Raw genomic sequence first — 25,717 nt, forward strand, 5'->3', positions numbered from 1 at the left:
ATCTCCTTGGCAGTATCCTGTCTTACAGGATAGAAGCCTGATCCTATGTCTGTTCTTGAGTTACAGCCCTGCCTTGACCTTTGCCTGTACAGTTCCTCATACTGTAAAGCTACAGGCCTGATTAGTTTCTCATGTTCTTACGGTATAAGTAGTAGTCATCTAAGCACTAACTGCAGTGAGAAAACTAACACAAGACAGAACAGTGTGTTTATCTACCTGTTTCTTTTTATTAAAACTATCCAAAGGGACTGCAGGTGGTCTGTGAGACGACCCTGCCGGATTCTGTACCTGCAAAGCCCACTGTTTCAGCATGCCATCGTGGAAATTCCTTGGAAGGAAGCGTCTCCTCTCAAACCTCTCAGGAGAGGGGTACTCCACATCCCAGGTACAGACAAGCTATTTGAGCAGGAAGTTAGACTGGTACAACTCAGTGGCTGGGGTCGCAGTAGTTCTCATCTTGAATCGGCTGTTGTCACTGAACTCTGAGGGTGCTGGGTGTTTGTCTTGAACTCTACAGATCTCAGTTATGGGAGCTGAACGAAGTGGTGACACAGTGCCTTTTTCATTGGAGAAATCTCCACTTAGCCTGTTGTGACAGTTTATTTGCTCTTTGCTAGTGTGCTGGCTTCTCCTAATTAAAGAAACTAGCAAATAATCTGCAGGTTCAATTCTGGATCCAGTCTCAAGCAGCTAGTATGTTTTCTGGCTTCCTTCTGATAACATTTTACTTCCTACCAGCAAAGGATTTTTGCAAGCTTCTCTCCATTGCTTTCATTATTCTTTCTCTGCATCTTGTTGCTTAGACAGCTACCATTAAATGGCTCCTGACCAAAAGAAGCAGACTGATAAAAAGCAAAGTCATAAAACCATCTTGCCCTGCAGAGTTGAAGCTGCAGTTTTCCAGCATGGTACTGCTACATTAACTTATTCTATTCTACATTTAGGCAGATAAAGATAGAACTAAATTTTCTGTGATGCTAGACACCCAGTACTGCCATAAGGTAAATGAAGCTGATGAGTGTTTTCAGGAGCGTGGATAGGAAGGGAAGCCTAGCTATATTTTTAGGTCTCTGGATTTAGGTATCTCACTTTTAACTTCTCATGAAAATGTTGGTCCTGGTGCTTGTCACTTTCAGGAAATGTCAGATCCAAAACAACAGCGTTTTAAGAATTTGCTTCATTACAGGATGAGAAGAAATGTGGGATAAGTGGGCTTCTGCATGTAATCTAGGAACAACTCGGATTTCTCAAAACAGGGGTTGCTGTGCTATTTCCCTGGTGGAAAGGGCAAAGCTGTTCTCTGTGGCTCTGGTCTTATCAGGAACTTTCCTTTGGGATTCTGTATCAAGCCTGCTGTCAATTCTGATTCTTTATTTAATTTGTAATAATGTGAGCCAGTAAAACGGCAGTTGGGCATAAAACTGCCCTTCTGTGTATGAACACTGTGTCTCAGAGAGGCACAGCTGTACATAAAAAAAAAAAAAAAAAAAGCTTTTTATGAGGACAGAATCAGGTGATCAGTTTGTGGAGCTGGATTTGGTGGTTGCTATGGAGATGGAGCTGCAGAGAGGCATTCAAGAGAGTGTCATTATGTCTCCTCATTTGCAGGACTCATTGATCAGTTAAAACTGCACAGGGAGCTATGGTTGCCATGCAACAGACAACTGGGAACAAATGTAGTTTGCTTACCAACAGCCGCAGTATTTCTTTGTCCTTGGGCCCTGGGTTGGAGGAAGACTGCCTGTCCACTTTGTCTGCAGTCCCAGTTAGCTTAGAACTAAGAAAACAAATACTAGGTTTCCTTCTAAATTAGCACAGAGTTTAGTTTCTGGTTCCTCAGGTACAAAAATGGCTTGTTCCTCTGACCCTGGCTAATTATCTCTGCTCTAATCAGTGAAATTCTCCATTCATAGATGACCACAGCTTAACACTCTGGAGCACTTAAAGCCACAGCCTTTAATCCAGATGCTACCTTGAGCATACAGCCTTGGGAGTAGTCTTTGCAGGATTTCAGTGGCTAATATTTCATAAGGAGAACGTGACTTGCTCTAGGCTGTGTTGTGCTGTGTGTGTTGGGTTTGCTTACAGGCTACATACAAGGAAACACGGATGACAGTTCAGACACATGCTGATCTGGGTTTTGCAAAGGGACCAGAAATAACATATCCTTTATGTTTGCTGCCTTTATTTTCTTTGCTGCTATATTTTCTAGTATCCCAGCTATGCTTTTGCATGTGTGCATCTGTTTGACACGATCTTGACTGGCAAAAGCAGCCTTGAAATCAAGTATATTAGAAAAACTTCATACTGTATTACCATGATGTCACTCTTCCTATTTCAGTTTTGTTGCATTGTTTGTGTCTGTGTTTTGCTTTTTTTTTTTTTTTTTTTTCTTTAATAACAACTTATTTTAAATTATCAAACTTGGAACATTTTATCCTGAGTACTAGGGACACTAGGGACGAATTTGGGCTGGTCTGCAGTCACCAATTACCTTCAGCTTTGCTTGTGAAGCTGCAGCAAACAAGTCCTGCAGGTTTGAGTTCTAGATGCAGGTTTCTCCAAGCCCAGCCTAGCCACTTGCCCATTGCCAAATGTGTAGTTTGGGGGAGGGTTCGTGTGATCCCTAGCAGGATCAGCATTAACTGCACACTTCTTTCTCCTTTGCCAGTCCTATACCTACCTTAGATGCAAAGGGTGGATTTGTGACACTGGACAGTGACACAGCAAAGCACTTCAAGCATGTGCTCCACTCTTGAGCTCTTAAAGGAGTTCAACTAGTCATTGTTGTTGCTTCTTCTCTAACGCTTTGTTGGACAGTGGCCTTGGTCTCCTCTGCTGAATGTGGTGGTACCCAGATGGACATAGGAGTACCCTGCCAGTGCTGTTCACGTGTTGTTTAGCAGAGCTGATAACGTAAATGGCTTTAAAAATAAATATTTGATGTTCTTGTTGTAGCTCCCAGATGATTCAGGACACTATTCATAGAAGTGTTTCTGATTTTTATAGAATCCAAAATCCACAAAAGTTCATCATTCAGTTCACAGGGGTGTGTTTCTAAGACACTGAGTGGAAATGTTTAGATTGTGTACTTTCATGGCCAAAAAATATAGATAATAAATAATAAATATAATAAAATACAGCAGAGTTCCTGCCCTATCCCCAGTGTTTCACAGCTTTTCCCATATGATTCTCATTCTTCTTCTGAGTTCCTTTCACTGCTTCTCTTCTGACAGATTGTCCCTTAGCAGTTGCTGACTGTGCAGAAGGTGGGTCGGGACAGTTGTGCTCTGCTGGGAGAGAAATGGGGAAAAAAGGTTGGGGTACTTTACTGGGGTAGGATTGGTTCTGACAATGGTATGATCCCTTTGAAATCTGGAATCTCTGGAGTCTTAATTTCTGGGGCTTACCACAGACATATTGGGTTTGTGTGTACTGTGCTGAAGTCCACAGACAGCAGTAGGAAGTGACACCACCTGAAAGGTAGGAAAACCCAAGTGAAAGTAAAACGTTTTCCCTTTCTGTAGCACATCTTGGCAAGGAGTGTCCAGAACAGTAGCTTTTACTTGTATGAGAATCAGTTTAACAGGCCAAATTGTTAATTAGCTTAGCTGTCCTGTCTGCTTGGTCTCTGCTAAGATCTGTTGCGTATGAATGTAAACAGTTTCTAAATACTCATTAGCAGTATCAGAACAGCAGATGTTTCTGAGTTGTCTGTGTCCAGCTGACCAAATCATTCAGTTCATGCAGATGCCAAAGGCTTGTCTTCAGAACTCAGTTTAAGAAAGCAACCTCATCCAAGAAAACACCTTTTAAAAACAAAAAAAACCCAAAAAAACAAAAAAACCAACCATCACAAAACAACATTGCACGTGAGCCCTCTAGGGAGCTGTAAGTTAAATATCCATTTACGTGTCATCAGTAATGCTTTCCTCAGTCAAGGCCTTAGTCCCATAGGGTCAGTGTCAAATATCCCTGCGAGCTCAAGCAGGCACAGCTGTGTGCACATCCTGGTGTATTCTACAGATGGCAGGAGAATGCAAATGGCTTACAGCTCTCTGCAACTGGCTGTGTTTTAGGGCTCTTAGGAGAGTTCTTGTATCTCTTGGACACCTTGCACACCAGCATGTGTGCTAGGACAGAGCTGGTTTCTTCTTCTAAAAGAAAATTTTGTGGCATTGGGTGACCCCTTAAGAACAGTTGAACATACAGAACGGCTGCTGATCCTTGTGTTTTCTTTATTCAGAGAACACAGTATCTAAGAAGGGTCTTAGGATCCTGACGACTAACATGTCTTCTCTTATTTTTTTGGAACAGAGTGTCTTTGGTGATCCCGCCGTGCCAGAAATCTCGCTATGCCACTTACTTTGATGTGGCAGTGCTGCGCTGCTTGTTGCAGCCTCACTGGTCTGAGGAGGGCACGCAGTGGTCGCTGATGTACTACCTGCAGAGGCTGAGGCATATGCTCCAGGAAAAGCCCGAGAAACCTCCTGAGCCCGAGGTCACCCCTCTGCCGAGACTTCGCAGTAGCTCCATGGTGGCTGCTGCGCCCTCTCTGGTGAACACCCACAAAACTCAGGTAAGCGGTTGCATTGATACAAAACCTGTGTGGTGTTCTGGGAAGTGGTGGGCTGATGGCTTGTGAGAAGCACAGCTCTGGTATTGGTTGAACTGTCCAGAGGTCAGATATGTGTATTGATTCAGGAGAGCTGGAGAACGATGATGGGTTTGGAGGTGGAATCTGATTCAGAGTCTGAGCTGGTGATTGCTGAAAGCTTGAAAGCTGGTTTGTGATAATTAAGCTAGGGAGAATGCTGATAACATTAGTTTTTAATGTGGGAATATACTGACAAGTTTGTCAGAAGAAATCAGACTGCCTTTCCTGAGCTCTCTTTGATGTTACCCTTCAAAAGACAAGGATTTGTGCTTGGTACAGTATTGCACACTTCAGACAGACACTTGTGTTAAATATCAGAATAGACTTTTGAAAGCTGAGACAGTGAACCCTCCATGTTGTTACTTCTTCTCATTATGTTATTCTTCTTGTGTAACTTCTGCCTTTATATTTGCCAGCAAAGCCTTAAGGACAAACTGTCCTAGTAGGTGTCAGGATTTATTCCCTGTTTTGCTAGAGAAGGAACTCAGGTTCCAGACCTTGATGCAGTGAAAATCTTTGTCTTAGAGCTTAGTTGTTTTGTGTTTGGTTGGTTGGTTGGCTTTTTGTGTTGTTTTTTGTTGTTTTTTTTTTTTGTTTTGTTTTTTTGTTTTTTGGACAGGTCATGGTTGATGTGGGGATGAAAAGGGCATGTGGCTGCAGTTTCAGTTAATCTTCTTGTTGATTTGTGATACTTATAGATGGTGCATTTTTTTCCTGTCATGTAGGCTTTTAACAGCAAATTCTAACTTGCTGAATTAGTAGAACTTTCTAAAAGATTTGATACAGGATTCTATTTTTGCAATCCCATTGTATGATACATCTCAACTAAAAGGCTGTATCTTCTGATAATGTTCCTGTCAAATGTCTTTTTTGACTCAAAACTCTCAGAATGAATTCTTGTTGTTGTGTTGGTTTTTTTTTAATCCATGCTTGCAGTACTCTGGCAGTTTCTGACCTGTTATTTCATAATGATAAAGGGTGAAACATCCTGTACAGCCAGAAGACAAGCATAAACAATATAAATGTTAGTATTTTTATATTTTTATTTAGTCTCAGGGTGTTGCATCCATTCTTATGGCTTGTAGGAAGTCACATGTTTGCTTTTTCAGGTTTTCAGCAGTATTCTTTAAACTGTATTATATGCATTATATATTTCTATAAAATGTTGCCTATTTCATCCCTGTGAAAGCTTGACTGCAAAGACCAGGTGATTAGAATTATTATTCAATCTTCATCTACCTTTGCACAGGGATTATATCATAGAATTGTTGTGCATGTACAGAAAATCCTCCTTTAATATTATCTCCTGGGGGGAATGTCAGCTGAATAGAACAGAACACTGGAAGATAGTACTCTGTTCATCTGGTTCGCTCTTCTCGTGTGTGGACTGTCTTTTTGCCTTTGCCCATAACAGCCCGGTTATTTGGCACTTGAATATGGTAGCTATGAGTGCAGTAGCACTGCAGTCAGTTCTTAACATAGCAGCAGTGTGCATGAGATTATCCTCCACAGGCACTTGCACTTGCATTAGTATTCTGCTGGTTCTTCTTTAAACACTTTCCTCCTTTCACAGACTTGGCTATTTCTTGCTCTTTCAAGATGTTTCTCTTGCAAAAGATTCCTTTACTCAATTGCTCTTCGCTGACATTTTTCTGTTAAATCCATTTGGCAATTCCACCGGGTACCTTCTAGCTGCAAATGTGAGGACTCTGTCCAGGGCATTCTTCCCTCCAGGGCTAGGTTTGATTGCTTTTGGTAACCTCTGTATCAGTCCTGCGTATTTTTACTGTGCTTCATCAAACTGGAATCCTGTTTAAAAGGGTTTTCAATTTGTTGAGCAGAACAGCTGTGATGGAGGAGGTCAAACAGTCCTCCGTGCACCAAAAGTTTCAGCTCATTACATTCTTTTTTACAGCTCTGAGGGCTGAAGACTGCAACCCAGAGGTACCCAGGCCCTACGGTTTATCCCTAATTATTAAATTAGGATTAAATCCTAAATTGTCTCATCACCCAAGTCATCTGCTAGTCAGAAGAGAGAGAGAGCCATCTCCAAAGGACAGAGACTTGTCATTTCTTTTTATCAACAGACAGGATTATACATTGAGACATTACCAGCTCATCAGTCAAGAACAGGGGATAAGCTTAAAACTTGTCTTTTTTTTTTCAGTCTAGATGTAAATTCCTAGCTAGATATCATCAGGTTGGTGAATGTGCTCTCAGAAATACTGGCACTCTTGTATTTCAGTGGGTTAGATTCACAGTGGTTGGCTGGTTAAACTGTTTGAAGATAAAAAGTTAGCTACGTGTAAATCAGCTCAGGGGCCAGAAGATCTTTCTGATAAATCCATGTCCTTTTTGTTGTTCAGCAGTTTATCAGGGTAACTTTGTGCATCTCCCCAGGTCTCAGCAAAACTCTCAAGCTTCTTGTTGGATTCTGTGTGCCTGAAATCACGTTATAAATATTATCTTGGGCTGAAGAAGTTGGTATTATAAGTTGAGAAAACACAAGAAACATCCTTCATGTATTGCCTAATAAAATGAAGAGTAAAGTAGAAAAAGATTCAGTGCAGCATGCCAGCACTCCTTATTTCATAGCAAAGGGGTACTGGCTAACTGGGTACAGTGAATAAAATTAATACTAGCTTCCTCTAGAAACTGACTTGAATCCAAAAGTATTTTAGACCTAGCAACACGTGATAAGGGAAGCCTATTTTGTACCTATATGCAGTGAATTTAGTGTAAGGATGGGTCTAGGAAATGAGACCTTCAGAGGCTCACAAACCTCTAGTCTTGTGCTAACATTGCAGGGGCAAAGAGCCAAAGCTTAAATTAAACATTAGGCCAATGCAGCTGTAGTGACTCACAGCAATACTAATATAAAAGCAGGAGTCTAAAGTGCAATGCCTGGAGAGGTGGAAGAAGTAGTAGTGAGCTGCTGGCTTCACAGCCATGCAGAGCAAAGGCATTAGGAATCAGAAGAAGATCTGGAGTAGGAGCTCCAAACCTGCTTAGCTTTTCTGTCCATCTTATGCATATCATAAAACCAACATAGTCTACTGCACAGATCAGTCTTCAAAGGGAGTACTATTTTGATTCTTTAGAAAGTCAGGTTTCCGCACTGTAGATTAAAGATAATTCTACACTTTGCTTTTCTAGTGTTTCTCACTTGACACCCATCCTAACCACAGCTAGCACTGTGTCTTTTTGCATTTGTATGGCTTGTATCACGGTAGGTCCTTATCCTTACTCTGTAATTTTGATGAACATAGGCCACCTAATAGAACACTGATTTAGTAATTAATCTACAAAAGGTTGTGAGACTGAACTAAATTGGCTCAATGTGTGTTTTCCAGACAGATGAAGCTAGAGAGCCGTAAAAGCTAAGAACCAAGCCATATGAAGTAATTGCTGGCTTCACTGTTGAGAGGCTTCTGGGGTTGAATTTGCTGTCTGATGGTTTTTGCATATGAATCCCCAATCTCTAGTATATTTCAAAATGATTTAAAAGCATACCTTGACTGAAAGTGACTGTAAACAATTGTGAAGCAGAATTCTTACTGTTGTGTGTCCCCTCCATTTAAATAGGAAGGGTTTAAGGGTAGGCTTTGATTAGCATGAGAAGTCTGGTCTCCAGTATCCCAGTACTGCAAACTCTGTGGCTGGTCGTTAAGCTTTCAGCTGCAGAGTGTCTCTGGCTTTTGCAGGAACTTCGTACACATAAAACTGCTCACTTATCTGCAGAGCTGGGATCTGACTAGCCAGGAGTTGTATCTTCTATACTGTTGGAGTCTCCTTATGTACTGATGGCCTACAGCTGTCAGGATTGGAAGGGAGAAGGTATTTTAACACAGCCAAGTTCAGCACAACCTTCTTAATGAGGAAGCAAGGCAGAAGACCATATCCATTGGAAACAGTGTGATATTTAGGCAGAAGAAAATTATCCGGAGGGGATTTGGTCAGGTCAGCTGCACAAACATCTCATGAAAAGTGGCAGCATATCTTTAATGAGAACAGATGGTCAGGAGCTGAGCGTATGCCACCTTTTGTACCAAAGCCTTTCTTTGCGGTAGGCAGCTGGAATGTTTTGCTCGGTGCAGAAGGGGAGCAGAGCGCCCTCTACTGAACTATTGGTAAATTAGTCTCAAAGTTTTCTGTCTTAGGACATTTGATGCAAGAAGTTATAGGGGCTTTCACAAATACGAGAAGCATGATGTGGAAGGATCTTGGAGGCCTTGTTATTACAAGTGCAGGATTCTTACTGATGTTGACATCTTAGGTTTCTTTAGTTGATAGATAAAATTAAAGATGAGTGTTGCTCCAATCCCATCTTTCCCTCTGCCAAAACAGCCCACCGTGGCATCAAAAAAAGGCTTGCAACTTTCATAAAGAGACAGACTGACTTGTACTTATGAAATTGTATAATTAAAATATTTTTACAAATAAAATCTCTTGAGGTGACCATGCTGCTTATTGCAGCTTAATTCCAAAATACTTTGTTACAGGCATACATTGGTAAGGGCAGATTCTCTTGGGTGTTAAAACATTGCACAAAGAGTGGTCTCTGTGATTGCACATAAATGTAAACCGAGGCCATGGAAGATCATCTGGCACTCAGGGTCATGCCTTGAGTCAGAATCAAGTTTAGTTGACCATGGGTCTTCTGTGCCACTACACCGTGCTGACAGCAATGCCTGAATGTGTCTTTGGCAGCACAATGCCTCACTCATCTCTTCTTTTTTTCCCCCCTGATGACAAATATGTTACTCAAGATCAATAATTGTAGGAGTCTCTACAGTTTTGCTTGTTTTTCTTTAAATGTGCGAATAATGCTTTCTGTGATGAATAGACGGTCTTTTTCCTCTACAGTGCTCCTCCAATGAAAGCTCTTGGAAGCACTTACTTTATTCAGCTGCTTGTCCTCTATTTCTGCTTGTGCTTATTGTCTTCTTCTGGGATCTGCAGGATCTTACAATGAAATGTAACGAGGAAGAAAAATCGCTGAGCACAGAAGCGTTTTCCAAGGTTTCACTGACCAATTTGCGTAGGCCAGCAGTTCCAGATCTCTCCACAGATCTGGGGATGAACATCTTCAAAAAGGTGAGTGGAAGAAAATTTTCCTTAATTTACCTATGATTCAGCATCTGCATGACCTGGTGAGTAGCAGCTGAAGGTTTGCTTGGACTGTGCACTCATGCTGTATCAAAGATTGTCATCTTTTTTATCAGGACTAATGTTATGTGTTATTGTTTAGGTATGGTGCAGAATTCGAATCACATCACAAAATCTCAGGCTGGATGTGGCTCTTGGCAGCCTGGTCTGGTGGTTGGTGACCCTGCAGATAGCAGGGAGTTTGAAACTAGGTGATCATTGTGGGCCTTTTCAACCCAGGCCATTCTGTGATTCTATAAAATCATTATTCTGATGTCTGTTTTGCTAAAACTGTATGTGGGGAGGATAACCACGTAAGTACTGGTGCTCACTGTAATTCCAGCTAATTCAATGAAGTTTTTCTGACGTTTTTTAATGTAATGAAGCTCTGAGTTTGCACCCATCCAAGATGCTCAGCAGAGTTTTGTGGCTTCTGCAAATTTACCTATCTGAGCGCATTGGACAGTTATTCAAAGGCATCCAATCCCAGCTTGTGGTAAAACTGAGTTCCTTAAAACATTCGTATGGTCCTTGAGTGCAGATAATTTCTTTCAGGATGACCAAGACAAGACGCTCAGCGCATGAGGTTGCAGTTGGTCCACATACCTGATTTAATTTTTCCCCCCTACTAGTAGTTAAATGCCTCAATGCCTTAACCTGCTCTCATCTTTGCTCTTCTTCCTCCCGCAGTTTAAAAGCCGCAAAGAGGACAGAGAGCGTGAACGCAAAGGGTCGATTCCTTTCCACCATACTGGGAAGAAGCGTCAGCGGAGAATGGGGATGCCCTTTCTTCTCCATGAGGACCATTTGGATGTTTCACCCACTCGGAGCACTTTTTCATTTGGCAGTTTTTCTGGCATTGGAGAGGACAGACGTGGCATTGAGAGAGGAGGATGGCAAACAGCCATATTGGGTGAGGCATTGTTATCTCTGCCCCACGTTCTGTGGCATTCCTGTCCTGAACATTTAGAGAACAGCAGAGGCTTTTTGTTTTTTTGTCTGTCCTATTGCAATCTTACGTCCTTTGTTCTGTTTTCAGTACTAAACATCTGTTTGCAGAAGTGGCAGCCGTGCTGGCAGCAGACCTTGGATGACTTACACTTCACTTTTTCCCTGAAAACAGTCATATGCTGTCATAATAGCTGCTGTAACAACAGATAGTCGTGGCTGTGCCACTCGAATACACGTGAGGCTGCATTATCAACTGCAGCTTAAATTAGGTTCAAGGAATGTTTACATCCTTTTCTTCTGCAGAGAAATATCTGGAGAAGCAGCAGTGTGGTCATTAGAAGCATAGAAAAGAATATTAATGGTTTTCCTCAAGTCAGTGTTGGATGTTAAATAGAGAATTGCTTCAGATAGTTAAGCTTACCCTGTCTTGGTATTACAAAGATGTGGTGTTCGAATATTGGTTCCTTCAAGCTTCCAAGTTCACTGAACAGACTCCAGGCATGGTTTCTTTTTCACAAACTTTCACTGTCATATATTTTCATCTTCATATCCTTTCCTGAAGATGGTAGTCAACATTATTTAGCCAGTCTTTACATCAGTGAACTCCCACAAGATATTCCATTTTAATTTGTTTTGTTGAACTTCACAGTGTCGTGGAAGGTCACGGCTTCTGTCTTCAACCTTTCCATTTCTTTCTTCAGCTATTGTCTCTTAGAACCTCCAGGAACCTCTCAGATGAGTAAACCTAGTGTCGAATTCTTGTCTTCACCCTAGGAAAGTTCACCAGACGGGGGAGCTCTGACACAGCAACGGAGATGGAAAGCCTGAGCGCTCGCCACTCACACTCTCACCACACTCTCGTCTCTGATCTGCCAGACCACTCAAACAGCCATGGAGAGAACACAGTCAAAGAAGGTAAATTTAGCACATGAAGAAAGAAAAATTTCACTGAAATATAAACTCCAGTAAGCTGAGGAAGTGTTACTGTTTCCATGTGTATCTATATGACTAATTGTTTTGTTCTGGTTTTTGCTCTCTGAATAAATATTTTCCAAGTCTTTTGTGTTTATCTTGTGCACTTTACAATATATATATGTGTGTGTATGTGTGTGTGTGTGTATATATATACACACACGCACATATATATACATATATATATATAGGCAGCCGTTAGCATGGAGAAGATAGAGGTTGTGTTCTGGTATGGTGGTGTTTGGTTGTTTGGTTTCGTCTTAAGAGTACACGGTGCACAAATTTGGGTAGAAACTGAGTATTGCTTTGCTGGTTTCATGGGAACTTTGTGATATTTAGTGCTTCATCTCAGTCCTCAGTTGTGCTGAAAAATGTACTTTTTTCTTAGTTTCTCCTAATTCAAAACAGAAGCCAAGCTTTGAAATTTGCTCAGTCACCCTGGGCCCATCTGTCTTGGAGCCCTCTGCAGGAATAGCAATGCCAAGTATGGCCACTACGAGAGAACCCCTGGTGAGATGAAGTCTGCTCCGTAAAGAAGAGTCTTTCTGTTGGCAGGACAACTCCACCTTTGTTAAACAACATTAGTTGTGCAGAGGAAAGTTCTTTTCTGTCAGCAGAGCTATCTGCGCCAGAAGGCTTTGCTGGCACTACTCCTGCTGCCTGAGCGCAGCGAATCTTTCTCCGTCCTTTGTAGTGCCACTAGCAAAACCTGCCCATGCAGATCAGGCCTCAGCTGTGGCAAACCTTACACCTTCACCAAGGAAGAGGATATCACTCACCCCATGGAGCAGGGCACAGTCTGTCTGCATAAGCTGTCAGGCAGCATACCAAGAAGGATGCTCACATTTTTATGTGCTGCAGCCCTGGGAGCTCTCAAAGATCCATGCTGTTTTAGTACAGCAATTCTGAAAAGTCTGAAAGAGGATGGATTTGCATCAGCTCTAATTTAGTATGGACACATCTCTTTTATCCCTGCTCTGTGAGTCTGGGCAGAGTTATGCTCCTGGATCAGTTTTGTGCAGTCTGTGTTCATGATTTGTATTTGTTCTGCGGGAGAGCAATCCCACACACCACACCAGCTTTCTAGCCAAATATTTTCTAAAAAGTTGCCATATATAATGCTGTTATACTGTCTGTATCTAGGGTACAATTGTGCTGCAACTGTTTAATAGGACAAATTGCACTATTTTCAGTGGAAGTTTCCAACTTTGAGCAAAGATTGTGTAGTTAAATAATAAGTATAAATATTAACTGTTATTTCTTTTGTGGCCAATTATATCTAAGCATTCTGGTCATTCCTAATTTCCCATCTGTTCTCTAATTTCCCTGGCCAGGAGAAATTTGCTAATAAATAATTCTTCTGGCTGACACACCTAAAAATCAGAGGTGAAGAATTAGTTATGTCCTGTGTAGATGCTGAAGAGGAGTCATGGGCACACTTGCTGCAGGCATCCGTGGGTATAAATGAAGAGTCCTTAGTTCTCCTTGTCTGCCTCTGAGTCCCATCCAGCAGTCAGCTCTGTCAGTGATAATGAGATAAAGGTTCAGCGCAGAAAAAAGATATTTTGTGCAGATTTTGGATGTGTTTTTTTTTTTTGTTTAACGAAGCAAAACCTCAGTGAAAAAGGAAATAATTACCCTTGGGTAGTCATCAAACTTGGTAACTCAGGAATGAAGTTTCCTAATTTCATACTTTCCTTGTTGCCTTCAACATGCAGATGTCTGTGATTGCTACTGGAAAATCACACTTGGCGTCAAGTAATCCTGTTACATTAGGTACAGCACTTACTTCCTGTACTGATCATTAACCACTTTGTAGCCTGGATTGGAGCACTGCCATTGGCCTTAGAATGATTCTCTTAATAGAAACTGCTCGTTTGGTGCTGGCAGGGCTGCACAGACATGTAGTCACCACTCTGACAATTTGTTATTTTCAAAATGTAACCAGTCCATCGCTGAGTCAATTCTTGAAGATTACTTGATTTGTTATTTTATTAATTAGAATGCTTTAAGTAGCCTTAAGCAGAAGTTTGTTGTTATTCCTTTGTGCTGTTACCATACTCTCCTGAAGAAGATGGTCCAGTCAACCATGTGGGACACTGTTGAGTGCCTGTTTACAAAGCAGTAAGCATAGGAAATTACTCATAGTGTGTGCTGGAGTTCAGCATGAGTATTTAATGAAAATTGCCAAAATGCCATCAATACCGAGTTAGCCAGTTTAAAATTAGACTTAGCTATGTCACGATGTCCTTTTTCTGGGTACTGTGAACTTAAATACCACGTTACCTTTCTCATCAGTCAGTTTTACGTGTTGGTGATGTTCTATTTCAGGTAGTGCTAGGTTTTTTTTTGCTTTTTCAACAGCTGTGATGAAATCTTTCAAGCCAGTCTGACTAAGAAAGCTATTTTAAATTGGTGTTGCTAACCTGCCTTCACTCCATTCAGCTGCTGAGTGCTTATTCTTTCCCTTGCTGTGGTGTTCCTGCTTCTGAGACCAGGCACTGGATCAGTACCGGGAGCAAAGCTAACCAAAATTTAATCCTTATTTTGGATTAAGTTTAATTTGTCTGGACTCCCCGGTTAATGATCGGTAGACTCCGATCAACTTACGCTGCCTTGGAACGATACTGCTAGAGCAACCTTGGGTTCTAATTGGCGGTAGCATAAAGAAGAAATTAACTTTTGCTTTCACCCTTGCACCCGTTACAGGAATTCGGGACCTGTCTTGTTCTTTCAGCATTGTGAGTTGCATTAAGGGCTGCTCCTTTCTTGCAAACAAGCACAGCCTCAGTTTGCCATTTTCTAACTCTGGAGATGGGAATTCACAGGTAGCCATTTTCCTCCCTGCAGTTCGGTCCCAGATCTCTACCATCACTGTGGCTACCTTCAACACTACTCTGGCTTCGTTCAACGTGGGCTATGCCGATTTCTTCAGTGAGCACATGAGGAAGCTTTGCAATCAGGTGCCCATCCCTGAGATGCCCCATGAACCTCTTGCGTGTGCCAACCTCCCACGGAGCCTGACAGACTCATGCATCAATTACAGTTGCTTGGAGGATACGGATCACATTGATGGAACCAACAACTTTGTCCACAAGAACGGCATGCTGGATCTCTCGGTAATTGGCAAGGAATGAGGAAAGCCAGGTCCCTCTTCTGTCAATATAGTGGTACCATTGAGATCAGGGTTGTGATGGGCTTTTCCTCCACCTCTTTATATGACTTCTCTCAGCAGTACATAAAGGTCAGTCAGATACATTTGTGCATATCGTAAGTCTCCTTTGAGATACTGCAACTCCTATTACTCCTTGCAAGGAGTGCATGTGCATGTGTAATGCACACATCAGATCTGAAGTGATATTATTTAATTGCTGTGTTCCCGGAGCATGCACTCAATTCCCTGTAATACAGCATAAAGCTGAACAGCACCTTGACGGCACCTTAAAACTCACCCTTACTTTGTTCCTCTTACTGACTTGACAGCACCTGGTGCACTGAGGCAATGTTCTCAGGCTCACAGATGTCATCTCATGGTTTCCTTTTCTGCCTGACTGTACCCAAATTATGGTTTCTTCTTTTACACCTAGTTTGTAGGCTTTTGGGATTGAGGGTTGTGTTATTCATTCCAAGTTTGTACTGTGCCTGCTATAACGAGTCTTTGGTCTGTCACTAGAATTTCCAGGCATTGGATAGTGCTGGGAGAGAAAATTATTCTAATTTAAAATATGATGTTTGATTCTACCAGGTAGTCCTGAAGGCTGTTTACTTGGTCCTGAACCATGACATCAGCTCCAGAATTTGTGATGTGGCACTGAACATTGTGGAGTGCTTGCTTCAGCTTGGAGTGGTGCCGAGCGTGGAGAAAGTCCGGAGGAAGAGTGAGAACAAAGAAAATGAAGCCCCTGAGAAGAGACCAAATGAAGGATCCTTCCAACTCAAGGCTTCTGGAGGTTCAACTTGTGGATTTGGGCCTCCTCCAGTCAGTGGAGCTGGAGATGGAGGAGAAGAAGGAGGTGGTGGAAGTGGTGGAGGAGGAAGCGATGGAGGTGGTGGAGGAGGAGGGCCATATGAGAAGAATGACAAAACCCAAGAAAAGGTTTGTTTTGCTTCCCATTGTGCCACCCCATAGTGAACTGTAGTATCTGTTAAGACAAAGCATGAATATGTATGTAATTCCCCTTCTGTTTGCCTTCCTTTTTCTTTGCACAAATTAATTTGTTTTGTTCTGGTGCTTGCTGAAGTTGTGCTGAAGAAACACGATTGGTAATTCAAGCACTGCAACTTCTCCAAAAGCAGTTTGTGAGTCTTACTGGGACATTTTTAATATCCTATCAAAATGCAAAGTGATCGTTATTTCTTTGAAGGTTTATCACATGCAGCTTATAAGGAAAACCAAAATTCAGTGTTTGAACACAGCTTGTTTTCTTTGATAACTAGAAATCATAAATTTTCAATATTGCTGTGAGAATTGACTGAGAAAGGCTGTTGCTTAGCTCCGAAGCCACAACTCATGGTACTATAATAATAATACTACAAAGATATTTAAAGTGTATGGTTGCTTTTCTGTCCGAGCGAGCCAGCTCTCTGTTTTCTGTTTTTTGAAGTAAATGCTGAATGATACTCCAGAATCCTGTTAGTGGGCTTTGCATTTACAACATTTGAAGGGGAGTTTGAAGAGAGGAGGCTGGTGCTCTAACTTGAGAAGTAATTGCAATACACCTTTTAAGAGTTATAACTTTGTAACAGAGTGTCTGAGGGGAGAAATGGGCTACAGTTAGTTGAAAAGTAAAACGCTAACAAAAAGCCAGTGGTTTTGCTACAGTTTCACACCGGCTTTCTCTCTGTGACTCAGGATGAAGGTCCGTCTATCAGCACCCATAGGCTGGCACTCACAATGCTTATCAAAATTGTGAAGTCCTTGGGCTGTGCCTATGGTTGTGGGGAAGGACACCGAGGGCTCTCTGGAGATCGCCTGAGACACCAGGTATTCCGGGAGAATGTAAGAAAACTAAAGCTCATTAAAATGTTCCCCTTGTACTTCTGACATCGGCTGCTGAGATTTCTGTCTGCCCCCTCTGTAGCTTTTTTTGTATTGAGTACAAATGTGTTTCTCTTTGTCTGAGCACGCAGGCTGTGTTGCAGCCCAGCTGTAGCAGATTTTCAACTTTCATGTTACCTTCCATACCCTGGGACTTGCTATAAGAATTCCTCTGAGGCCCAGGGTATGTTTCAGCACCCAATGCAAAGGTTGTGTGAAAAGTTACAAATACACTGGAGCGAAGCCCTGTGTGTGCTGCTGTAAGTCAATTTTTTACACTGATGAGACTCCAATAGAGCATGTTGTTTACAAGAGGTGAAGCTATTTTGGGTTGCATATCTAAATCCTGAAATCTAAGTAGCTATGTCCACCTTTCCTAATGATAATCATGACTGGTCGCTGCTGGGCTGCTTCATCAGCTCCTGATAGTTGAAGTGCACCATGCTTGCAGGCATGTTCTTGTACCACAAGGAAGTGGAAGATTCATGCCCTTTTGAAGGATGAGGCAGCTGGTTACCATTGATTCCTTTTACTTCAGAGTATGCTCAAGCTGAAGCACTGGGAAGTGCACAGGATGTAACCCAGACATTTGACTTCAACCGGAATTTGGCTCCGGGATCAGTCCAATGCCCTGTCAAATGGGAGCCTTCCAAAGGTTCTCTCCTTTGAAGCACGGAAGAGGAAGCACGGACTTGCTCTTTGCCTTCTGTGCTTGCAGCAGATAGCATTTCTGATGACTGTAATGAGAGTTTACTCAACCCCCATCCACAGTGGGCATGGGAGCCAGGTGTTTCTGCGTGGCTTTGGTTAGCTCAGCCATGCCAAGAGAGCTATAACTTGATGCTAGAATCTGAGCTAGGTGGTTTGAAGGTGGATTAACTGCCTCTGTATCAGTCACCATTATTCTGTTAGTTAGCTGGACCCCTGGGTGCTGAGGAGGCGGCAGCATTAATGTTAGTTGCAGGCACAGTAGGACTATGGGGTAAGAAAATCCCAGTGGTAACGGTAGGAAGGTTCTGTACAGAGCACTGGTTGAAAATATACTATATTCAGCAAAAATGACAGTTAGGCTTTGACACTGCATTGGAGCTGAGCCAGCAAAATATTTAATCCAGGGCATGACATTACACATAAATGAATAGGTCTCTTGGAGCCCAAGTTCCTATCAGGCTCATTAAAGTAGGTCTTTGTGGGAAGAGGTATCTACATGTCCAAGTCTGCAGCTCTCTGTGCGTTTGTCTAGTCAGACTGCTTTGCATGCACCATTTGTGTTGGCTGCATGCACAATTCACGTCTGAGTTACTGGAAAGCTAAGCACCCTTTTGTAGGTAGCAGAAGACTTGATGCTCCCTGTAAAAGCAGATGTTTCAGACTCGCTGATACCAGCCTGCTTGGAGTCCCAGTAGGATGGGTACTTTTCTGATAGGAAATTGAATGCTATTAACTTTTAAATGAGAAGCTAATGATACGTATTGATCACTGGTGCAGGTGGGCTGGCTTGGATTTGAGCCATCAGGTCAAAATCAGATGCTCGAATCTAAGAAATTTTTTCAAGGCAATAAACCTTGAAGGAGGTGGTATATTCCTATTTTGTTCATGCTTAATGAGATTTTACCTTTGGGGGAAGAGGTGGGAGTAAGGCCTTCAAATGTGGCTGAGAATGACTTCAGCACCACCTCCAAACAGTGGCACCCATGAAGTGCTGAATTTGTTTGCTTCAGGGGTGAACCTGTGTTCTGTTATAGAATCTGAACATTCTGGCTCCTGGAGAAGATTATTTTAGATAGGAAGGCAGAGCACTGACTAAGAGCAAAAGAGGACCGCAAAATACCCAGCTGCTATCAGCAAAACCCAAACACGTAATTTGATGTGATTTGATCTGACGGATGTCGTTTCAGGCTCAGAACTGCCTCACAAAGCTGTACAAACTGGATAGGATGCAGTTCCGCCAGACCATGAGGGATTATGTGAACAGAGATTCTCTTAATAATGTGGTGGATTTCCTTCACGCTTTACTGGGATTCTGCATGGAGCCAGTCACAGACAGTAAGTATGGCTGGCATCAGAAGTTCTTGATTGAACATTCCTAAACTTTACCATCAGGAAGAAACCATGCCTTTTTTTTACCTTAAAGTAAATGATTTTTTTTAAAAAGTGAATTTTTATCCTTAAAACATACAGATTATACTCTTAGCAAGCACAGGTCAGCAGAGTTAAACTCATCCAATTTTACCACCTAGTGATCACATGTAGTGATCATGTAGCACCCAGAGCGCCTGAAATTGAAAGCTTCTCCTTTGATTCATCCTACCTGTTGTTCATGGCTTTCAAAGAAAATATTTTCATTCAATTATGCTTCAGGCTGGAGGTTTTCTGCTTCGTGGCATGAGCAGGCACTAGCTGAAATGGCCTGTTTAATCCAGGGTTTCTTCTGAATGGAGATATAATTGAGCATTAAAACTCTCTGCAGTGCCTCAGGTGAGGCAGAAAATAGCAGGAACAGACTGAATAAACAAGAATATAAACACGGAGATGTTCATACCTACAATATAAGTGTGTGTGTATGTATGTTTTTTTTCTTTTTTAGGAAAATTATTCCAGATTCTAATAGAATGACTGGACATTTTCTGCTTGGTCACTGCACATGACAGCAATTAACAGCCGTTGTTTACAGAATAGAAATAGCTGTTCCCCAGTATTTAGGCAGTCTCTCTGCTCTATTAGATTCTCTCTGATCTCAGGCATTTCAGAGACTGCATAAAAAGAAGAGTAGCAGACTTATATGAAAAAGATGCTCACAGGAAGTTTCCTCAGCATTCACCAATTATTACCAGGCTTTGAAGAATGGCAGCTCATGCAGCTTTTGAAAAATCTTTCCTCTCACCTTTATTTCTTGTCTTATAAATGTGTAATGCTTTTTTGAGTCTTTGACAGCTTGGTCATCTTTTGCACCTTGCAAGAGCAGCCTTTTTCTAGTTCAAAAGACTGTCTTCTCGTGGGCATTGTCACTTTCCAGTTTAATCAGACATCACCTAATCTTCAAAAGAATAAATAGAAAAGCCAGAAGTATCATTCAAATTTTATGTCTTATTTTATACATTTCTAAGTGGGGGATGTGGATGAACAGAAGCCAGACTCACCCTAATCTGTTTGATCTTTCTTCGTACTACAACTATTTCTGGAAAAATTACATCCTTTTCATTGGTTTCCACCTCCTCTGCCAAATTTTTTTGTGAAGTGGGATTGCCAGAACTGAGCATAAGACTTTAGGTGAGGTCTGGCCTTTGTCCTACGTATCTGAACACCGTAACATACACGTTAAAGCCATCTTTTTAAAAGCATTCTAAACAAGGCGGTTTGTTTGTACCTCAATTTCACAGACAAAGCTGGATTTGGGAATAACTTCACCACAGTGGACAACAAGTCTACAGCACAGAGTGTAGAAGGTATTATTGTGAGTGCCATGTTCAAGTCACTGATCACTCGCTGTGCTTCCACTACGCATGAGCTGCACAGTCCTGAAAACCTTGTAAGTACTTGATTTCATATTTTGCAAAGGTGCTTTTTCACTTGAGTGTGACCAGTGAGGCTTAACACAATGGATGAATTCAGTTTAGTCAAATACCAAGAACATAGCACTTTTTTTCTTGTTGAAAGCTGGCTATGCACTTCCTAGCTGGGAATTTTCGGAATAATGCAAGATCACAACAAGTTCACAAATTGAAAACCAGGTCTTATAAGCCTTACCCTTCATCCTTTTACCCTCAGAGGTACAGGAGACTTGTCACGTCACAGCTATGTACGAATGTTCAAAACTAAAAAGAGCCATAAGTGTAGGAGTAGGTTGGAGAATGAGTCATTCCTCTCTCTTGCCATGATGTAGAGCTCTAAAATAATTAGGAAAAATCCCAAGACACCCACTGGTTTTGAAATAAAGCTTGCCAGGCTTTTATGCTTTCCTCTCCAGCCCATCGTTTTGGCTTTTTCATGCCTTTTTAGATTATGGGCTAGATAAATGGGATAAAACAGGCTTTAAGTCATCTTTGCAGCTTCCTCATCTAGCCTCTGATACCTCTACATTCGCTTTAGGCCACTGCAGAGCATCTTTTATAACAATAATGATCCTTGCTTTGCTTCTTCCAAGTGCTCCAGGTGGCAGCTCTTCCAGCTTTTGATCTCAGCTGGAAAACACAAACCTTGTACATTAAGAGTAGATCAGACAACAATCAGAGGAAGTAATGGCCTCCTGAAGGACCTTAGAAACTGTTGATTATCACTGCTTCTTCACAACCTGCAGACTGATTTTTCTTTTCGTGATGTCTTGCTACCCAGGGCTTGTACTGTGATATTCGTCAGCTTGTTCAGTTTATCAAGGAGGCTCACGGGAACGTCTTTCGGAGAGTGGCACTCAGTGCCCTTTTAGACAGTGCTGAAAAGTTAATACCAGGAAAAAAAACAGAGGAAACAGAGCAAGAGCTGAAATCCTCTGGCAGCAAAAGGTTGGTGTCTGGGATGAAAAAGGTGAATGACTGATTTGAAAATGGCTGTATGACTATATGCACTGAACGCAAATGTAGAAAGCCAAAGGGCTTGTGCGTTATGTCTTCACAGTCTGTATTAGTTTCTGGAGTACAGAATTGCACTGTTGTGGCAGCCTCCTTTAAAATTTAATGAACTGAAATAATCATAGATTTGTAGCAAAAGATGTTAACCCTTTCCTACTAGAGTCTAAAGAAAACTGAACAGTGGAAACACTGGAAGAGGAAAGGATAAAAAAAAGAAGTGAAAGAGCACAGCGCAAGTCCCACAGTGCTGTATGGATGTAGTTTTTAATGCACATCACTTCTTGTGGGAGATCAGTGCTGTTTATCTGACAGATAATCCACGGTATGCAAAAGAAGTCCCAGAACAAGTATAATCCTGACATGCATCTTTATCAAAAAGAAACATGCTTTGAGGTTTGCTGGGGTGAAGAGTTAAGAAAGTTGAAAAGCTGCTAAAAACCTTGGCTATTCTCAGAGCTATTGCCTTTTTCAAAAGTGACATAGAGAGAGAGGCAGTAAGTTAGTAAATTGAGAGTGCATCTCAAAAGCTGTTTGGCTGTTCAGCAGCACTGATTTCCTTGTCATGTGGCGATGTGATGAGCACGAGAGGAGCCATCCATTCATGGTATCTGATGCTTTATGTTGTCTGTTTAGATCTGAGATGGGAAGTGTCATCATTGACAAAGGTCAGGCATCAGCTGCACCCGATGAATGTCGCAGTTACATCTCAAGCCGCCCAATGCAAACTCCAGAACAGTAAGTGAATATTATTTCATTATGTTACTGCTGGCAGCTTCTGTCTGGGGTTAGTAAAATTGGGAGGATATCAAAGATGCACCTGGATGGAGCAACAAATGTGTTGCAGGTCTGAGGAGCTGCTGGTTGCGTCAAGGTAATGCCTGTTTTCAGTGCTGTCAACTGAAATCAGCTTGATTTTCATGGGCGAACACCAGAGATTGTTTAAAGACACCATAGTAACTCATCAATATCACTTACTATCATAGCCTTGAAAATGGCGGTAAGTCTTCAGGACTGTCATCACAGCTATTCTTGATGCTTTCTTTGCACTTCTTTGGGATGGCTCCATTTATTTTTTTTAATTCTAAGTTGTTGCTAAAAGTCATTACTCCTTTACTACCCCCCAAGAACGCATCTTGGCCCTGCAGTCTCCTGAAATGTTGCATTTCCTTTAACAGTAGAGCCGTGTTACCAGTTCTCTTCATGAGTGAACCAGCCTGCTGTTAGGCATTACATACTTGGAGCTTCTGTTGTCCAGAGAACTCTGAAATGTAATACTGAAGTGTACATTTAATCAATATTGTTAAGAATTTCAGAAAGTTTGGTGAATGGCTACTGGTGTCCTGAGTTACTTTGGACCAGTCATTGAACTTCTCTGTGCCCTGAATACCCATCTGCCGTGCTGAAGCGCTTTGAGATGTGCAAGTGCCAGAGCTCTGTATTACATTTCTTCTGTGTTAACTAAGCCTGCAAAGTCTCTGCTTTGCTGAGATAGCAAGGATAACAGAAAGCCTTTGATTGCTGTGCAGAATTGAAGCAAGCTGTTCTACTCTGGGCACTGCCACAGCCGTAAGAGATTGAAAGAGTCACATGGGAGCAAAATGTATTGCTCCCATTCCACACTGCAGTAAGTTAACAAGAACTGAGACTCCAGCAGGTTCACAAATAGCTATCATGATGTCCTAAAGCTGTTCCAGTGCACACGTGCTTGTAGAAAGCACCAATGTAGTCCTACCAATACAAGTCATTTTGACCTAAGGAAGATGATGTGCTTTTCACTTGCGCAAACAAAAAAATTGGAGGAACCCATTCTGCAGGCAAACTCTTCAGAGTGGAAAAGATACTTATTTAGTACCTTGAACAGTATTGAACATGTTAAATTTGATTTTGTCCCACTGAGAAGAGTATGTTTGGAGTTCAGAATATAGCAACTCCAAAGAATAGGAGGTGAGAGGCTGCTGGAGGAGGCCTCGTTGCCCTGAACATCCAGACTTCATTCAAGCTCATTTCTCTTTTTTCCTTTTTTTTTTTCCTTTTTTTTTTTTTTTTTTTCCAGTGATGAGCAAAACCAAGGCGCCGTTCTGGGACGCAAGGACTTCTGGAGAAAGATGTTCAAATCACAGAGTGCAGCAAGCGATACCAGTAGCCAGTCTGAGCAGGACACATCTGAATGTACCACTGCTCACTCTGGGACCACCACAGACAGACGCTCCCGTTCCCGTTCTCGGCGAATCTCCCTTCGAAAGAAACTCAAACTCCCCATAGGTAAATGTATGTCTATTCCTATTCTATATACTTATTGCATGTGCAGAGAAATGCATATTTTATCACACTTTCTTACTGTCCAAGTATACTTGATAGTCTTCCTAGTGAAGCTGAGAAATGCTGCTTTCTCCATTTCATAGGTGGAAAACTAAGGCAAAGGGAAAAGTAAGCAATTTACCAAAGCTGATAATATCTGTGACAAAAAAGGTCTCCTAAGTAGCAGGCTAACACCTTAATCTCTCAAGCATTCTTCCTCTCAGTAAAAGAGAAATGTCCAAATAGCGTTTAGATTGATAAAGCATGCATCACTTACAAGTCTCAAGACCTGGCCTTACATGGTGGTTAATGCACATAACATGACATGGTTGCTTTCTCCTTGCCTCCTGTTTTACCATACCTTGGCACAGTCATTTCAGAGAAATATTCTACCTGGAAGCATTTTCAGAACTGTTCTGAATAGCTTAATCTGCAACAGGGAACTGGCTGAAGCGTTCCTCCCTCTCTGGCCTGGCTGATGGGGTGGAAGATCTCCTAGATATCAGCTCTGTTGACCGTCTGTCGTTCATCAGACAGAGTTCCAAGGTAAGTGCTTTGGACTCCATTTGAGAGAGCTTACAAGGACAGGATCTGACTTGTTTCACCTGTCCAAGGAAACGCTGTAATCAACTTCGGCTTTGCAGCCCAACATGACTGACTAGTAACAGAAATCTAGAGAGTAGATCACATGGCAATTTGGTACTTGACTTTTGCCAAGTAAGGCAGTCTAACTTCTAAATGTCAGTCCACTTCTTCAGGTAATTCATAGATATTTGTGCCAGACTAAGGACCAGAAGAAAACTATTTATCCTGGCAGCGGGTGTCACAGCACTTGCTGATCCCTGAAAGCACTGAAAGCAAGAGAGTCTTGGTTTTTTTTCCCTACTCTCTTTACTCTTTCCTGTTCTTCAGTCCTTGCATAGTTGAAAAACCTACTTAATAGCGAATATATTTGATCTTCTACCAGCTGATTACTTGCTTCTCTCTGTGAAAAAGCTTGGTGGAGCTGCACTATTTGCAATTCTGTGCTGCAGAATTTGCACATCTTGTCTGCCCCTAAATGATGATGTGTTGTCTCCTCCAGCTCCATAAGAGCCTTCCTATAGAAAGCATCAGCTTTTCCTCCTACCTTTAAATAGAGATGGTGTAGACTGGAGACAAGCTATACTTGGGCACCAGCGGTATCTTTCTATTGTAACGTATTGTCTAGTCTGTCCTGTGTTGCATAATACTGGAAGAACACTGAGGAGAATCTTTAATGAAGCACTGTCAATATATGGTGAAGAATGAAGAATATGTTGTTGAGAACAGTTTGTGCTGTTGTAAGAGCACAAGTGTTTGGGAGATGTAACTGAAACAGTAATAAAGTGCAGAATGCTTCTTGGTAAAGGAGGGAAAGGATGTGAGGTGTGAGGACCTTGTCAGAGAGAGTGCTGGAGCCTTATTCTCTGCACAGGGGACGTGATAGTGATGGCTGTGGTGTGTGAGTAGCTGCCTGTAGTCTCCTTTCTGGAACGTGAAGAAGACTTGGTAAAATCTCTGTTGTGCTTGTCCTTGTTCATGGAGGAAGAACTGCAGATCCTGTAAATACCCATAAAGTAAATTAATTTTTAGCCCCATTTCTCTATGCTTCCTTTGTGCCTTTAAAGCCTTTTGTGGAAGACCGGTCACTTAAGCAGGAAGATTAAAAGATTAAATACTTGGGCACATGTAAGTCTCTGCAGACCCACTTGGGTTGCTATGGTGATTCGCTGTGCCGCAGCACTTCCCTAGGTGCTTTATGTCTAAGCAAGGACGAGCAAGAGCAGTAGCATGGCACAACCTAACCTGCCCTTTGTCTTTGCTCAGGTGAAGTTTACCAGTGCAGTGAAGCTGTCGGAAGGAGGGGGGCCAGGAGGTGGCCTGGACAACGGGCGAGATGAAGAGGAGAATTTCTTCAAGCGTCTTGGTAAATGGCGCACCTGCCGAAGACACCCATCCAAGCTTCATCACACAGAAGAAAAAGATGGTTAGAAATCAGGGTTCTCGTCTCCTTTTTTTCTTTCTTTTTATTTTCTTTTTAAATCTCCTTCTGTATTCCATCCCTTT

General features: G+C 41.9%; 1 protein-coding gene across 13 annotated transcripts in view; it reads left to right on the forward strand.

The window, feature by feature from the left end:
- UNC80 (unc-80 homolog, NALCN channel complex subunit) overlaps nucleotides 1–25,717 on the forward strand; it is a 118,856-nt gene that overhangs the window by 14,423 nt on the left and 78,716 nt on the right. For 6 of the 13 annotated variants that reach the window (XM_052675075.1, XM_052675080.1, XM_052675076.1 and 3 more), the window contains 15 exons: nucleotides 246–385; nucleotides 4,318–4,579; nucleotides 9,620–9,754; nucleotides 10,496–10,718; nucleotides 11,531–11,671; nucleotides 14,579–14,847; nucleotides 15,474–15,824; nucleotides 16,581–16,727; nucleotides 18,665–18,812; nucleotides 20,147–20,295; nucleotides 21,099–21,265; nucleotides 21,965–22,066; nucleotides 23,385–23,599; nucleotides 24,069–24,175; nucleotides 25,478–25,637. In XM_052675075.1, the coding sequence (XP_052531035.1) occupies nucleotides 246–385; nucleotides 4,318–4,579; nucleotides 9,620–9,754; nucleotides 10,496–10,718; nucleotides 11,531–11,671; nucleotides 14,579–14,847; nucleotides 15,474–15,824; nucleotides 16,581–16,727; nucleotides 18,665–18,812; nucleotides 20,147–20,295; nucleotides 21,099–21,265; nucleotides 21,965–22,066; nucleotides 23,385–23,599; nucleotides 24,069–24,175; nucleotides 25,478–25,637 (2,716 nt within the window). The remainder of the gene's footprint in view (nucleotides 1–245; nucleotides 386–4,317; nucleotides 4,580–9,619; nucleotides 9,755–10,495; nucleotides 10,719–11,530; nucleotides 11,672–14,578; nucleotides 14,848–15,473; nucleotides 15,825–16,580; nucleotides 16,728–18,664; nucleotides 18,813–20,146; nucleotides 20,296–21,098; nucleotides 21,266–21,964; nucleotides 22,067–23,384; nucleotides 23,600–24,068; nucleotides 24,176–25,477; nucleotides 25,638–25,717) is intronic. The other 7 variants (XM_052675081.1, XM_052675085.1, XM_052675082.1 and 4 more) reach the window with 5 other exon arrangements.

This window comes from Tympanuchus pallidicinctus, unplaced genomic scaffold, assembly GCF_026119805.1.
Source record: "Tympanuchus pallidicinctus isolate F22 unplaced genomic scaffold, pur_lepc_1.0 scaffold15, whole genome shotgun sequence".
Classification (NCBI taxonomy): Eukaryota; Metazoa; Chordata; class Aves; order Galliformes; family Phasianidae; genus Tympanuchus; species Tympanuchus pallidicinctus.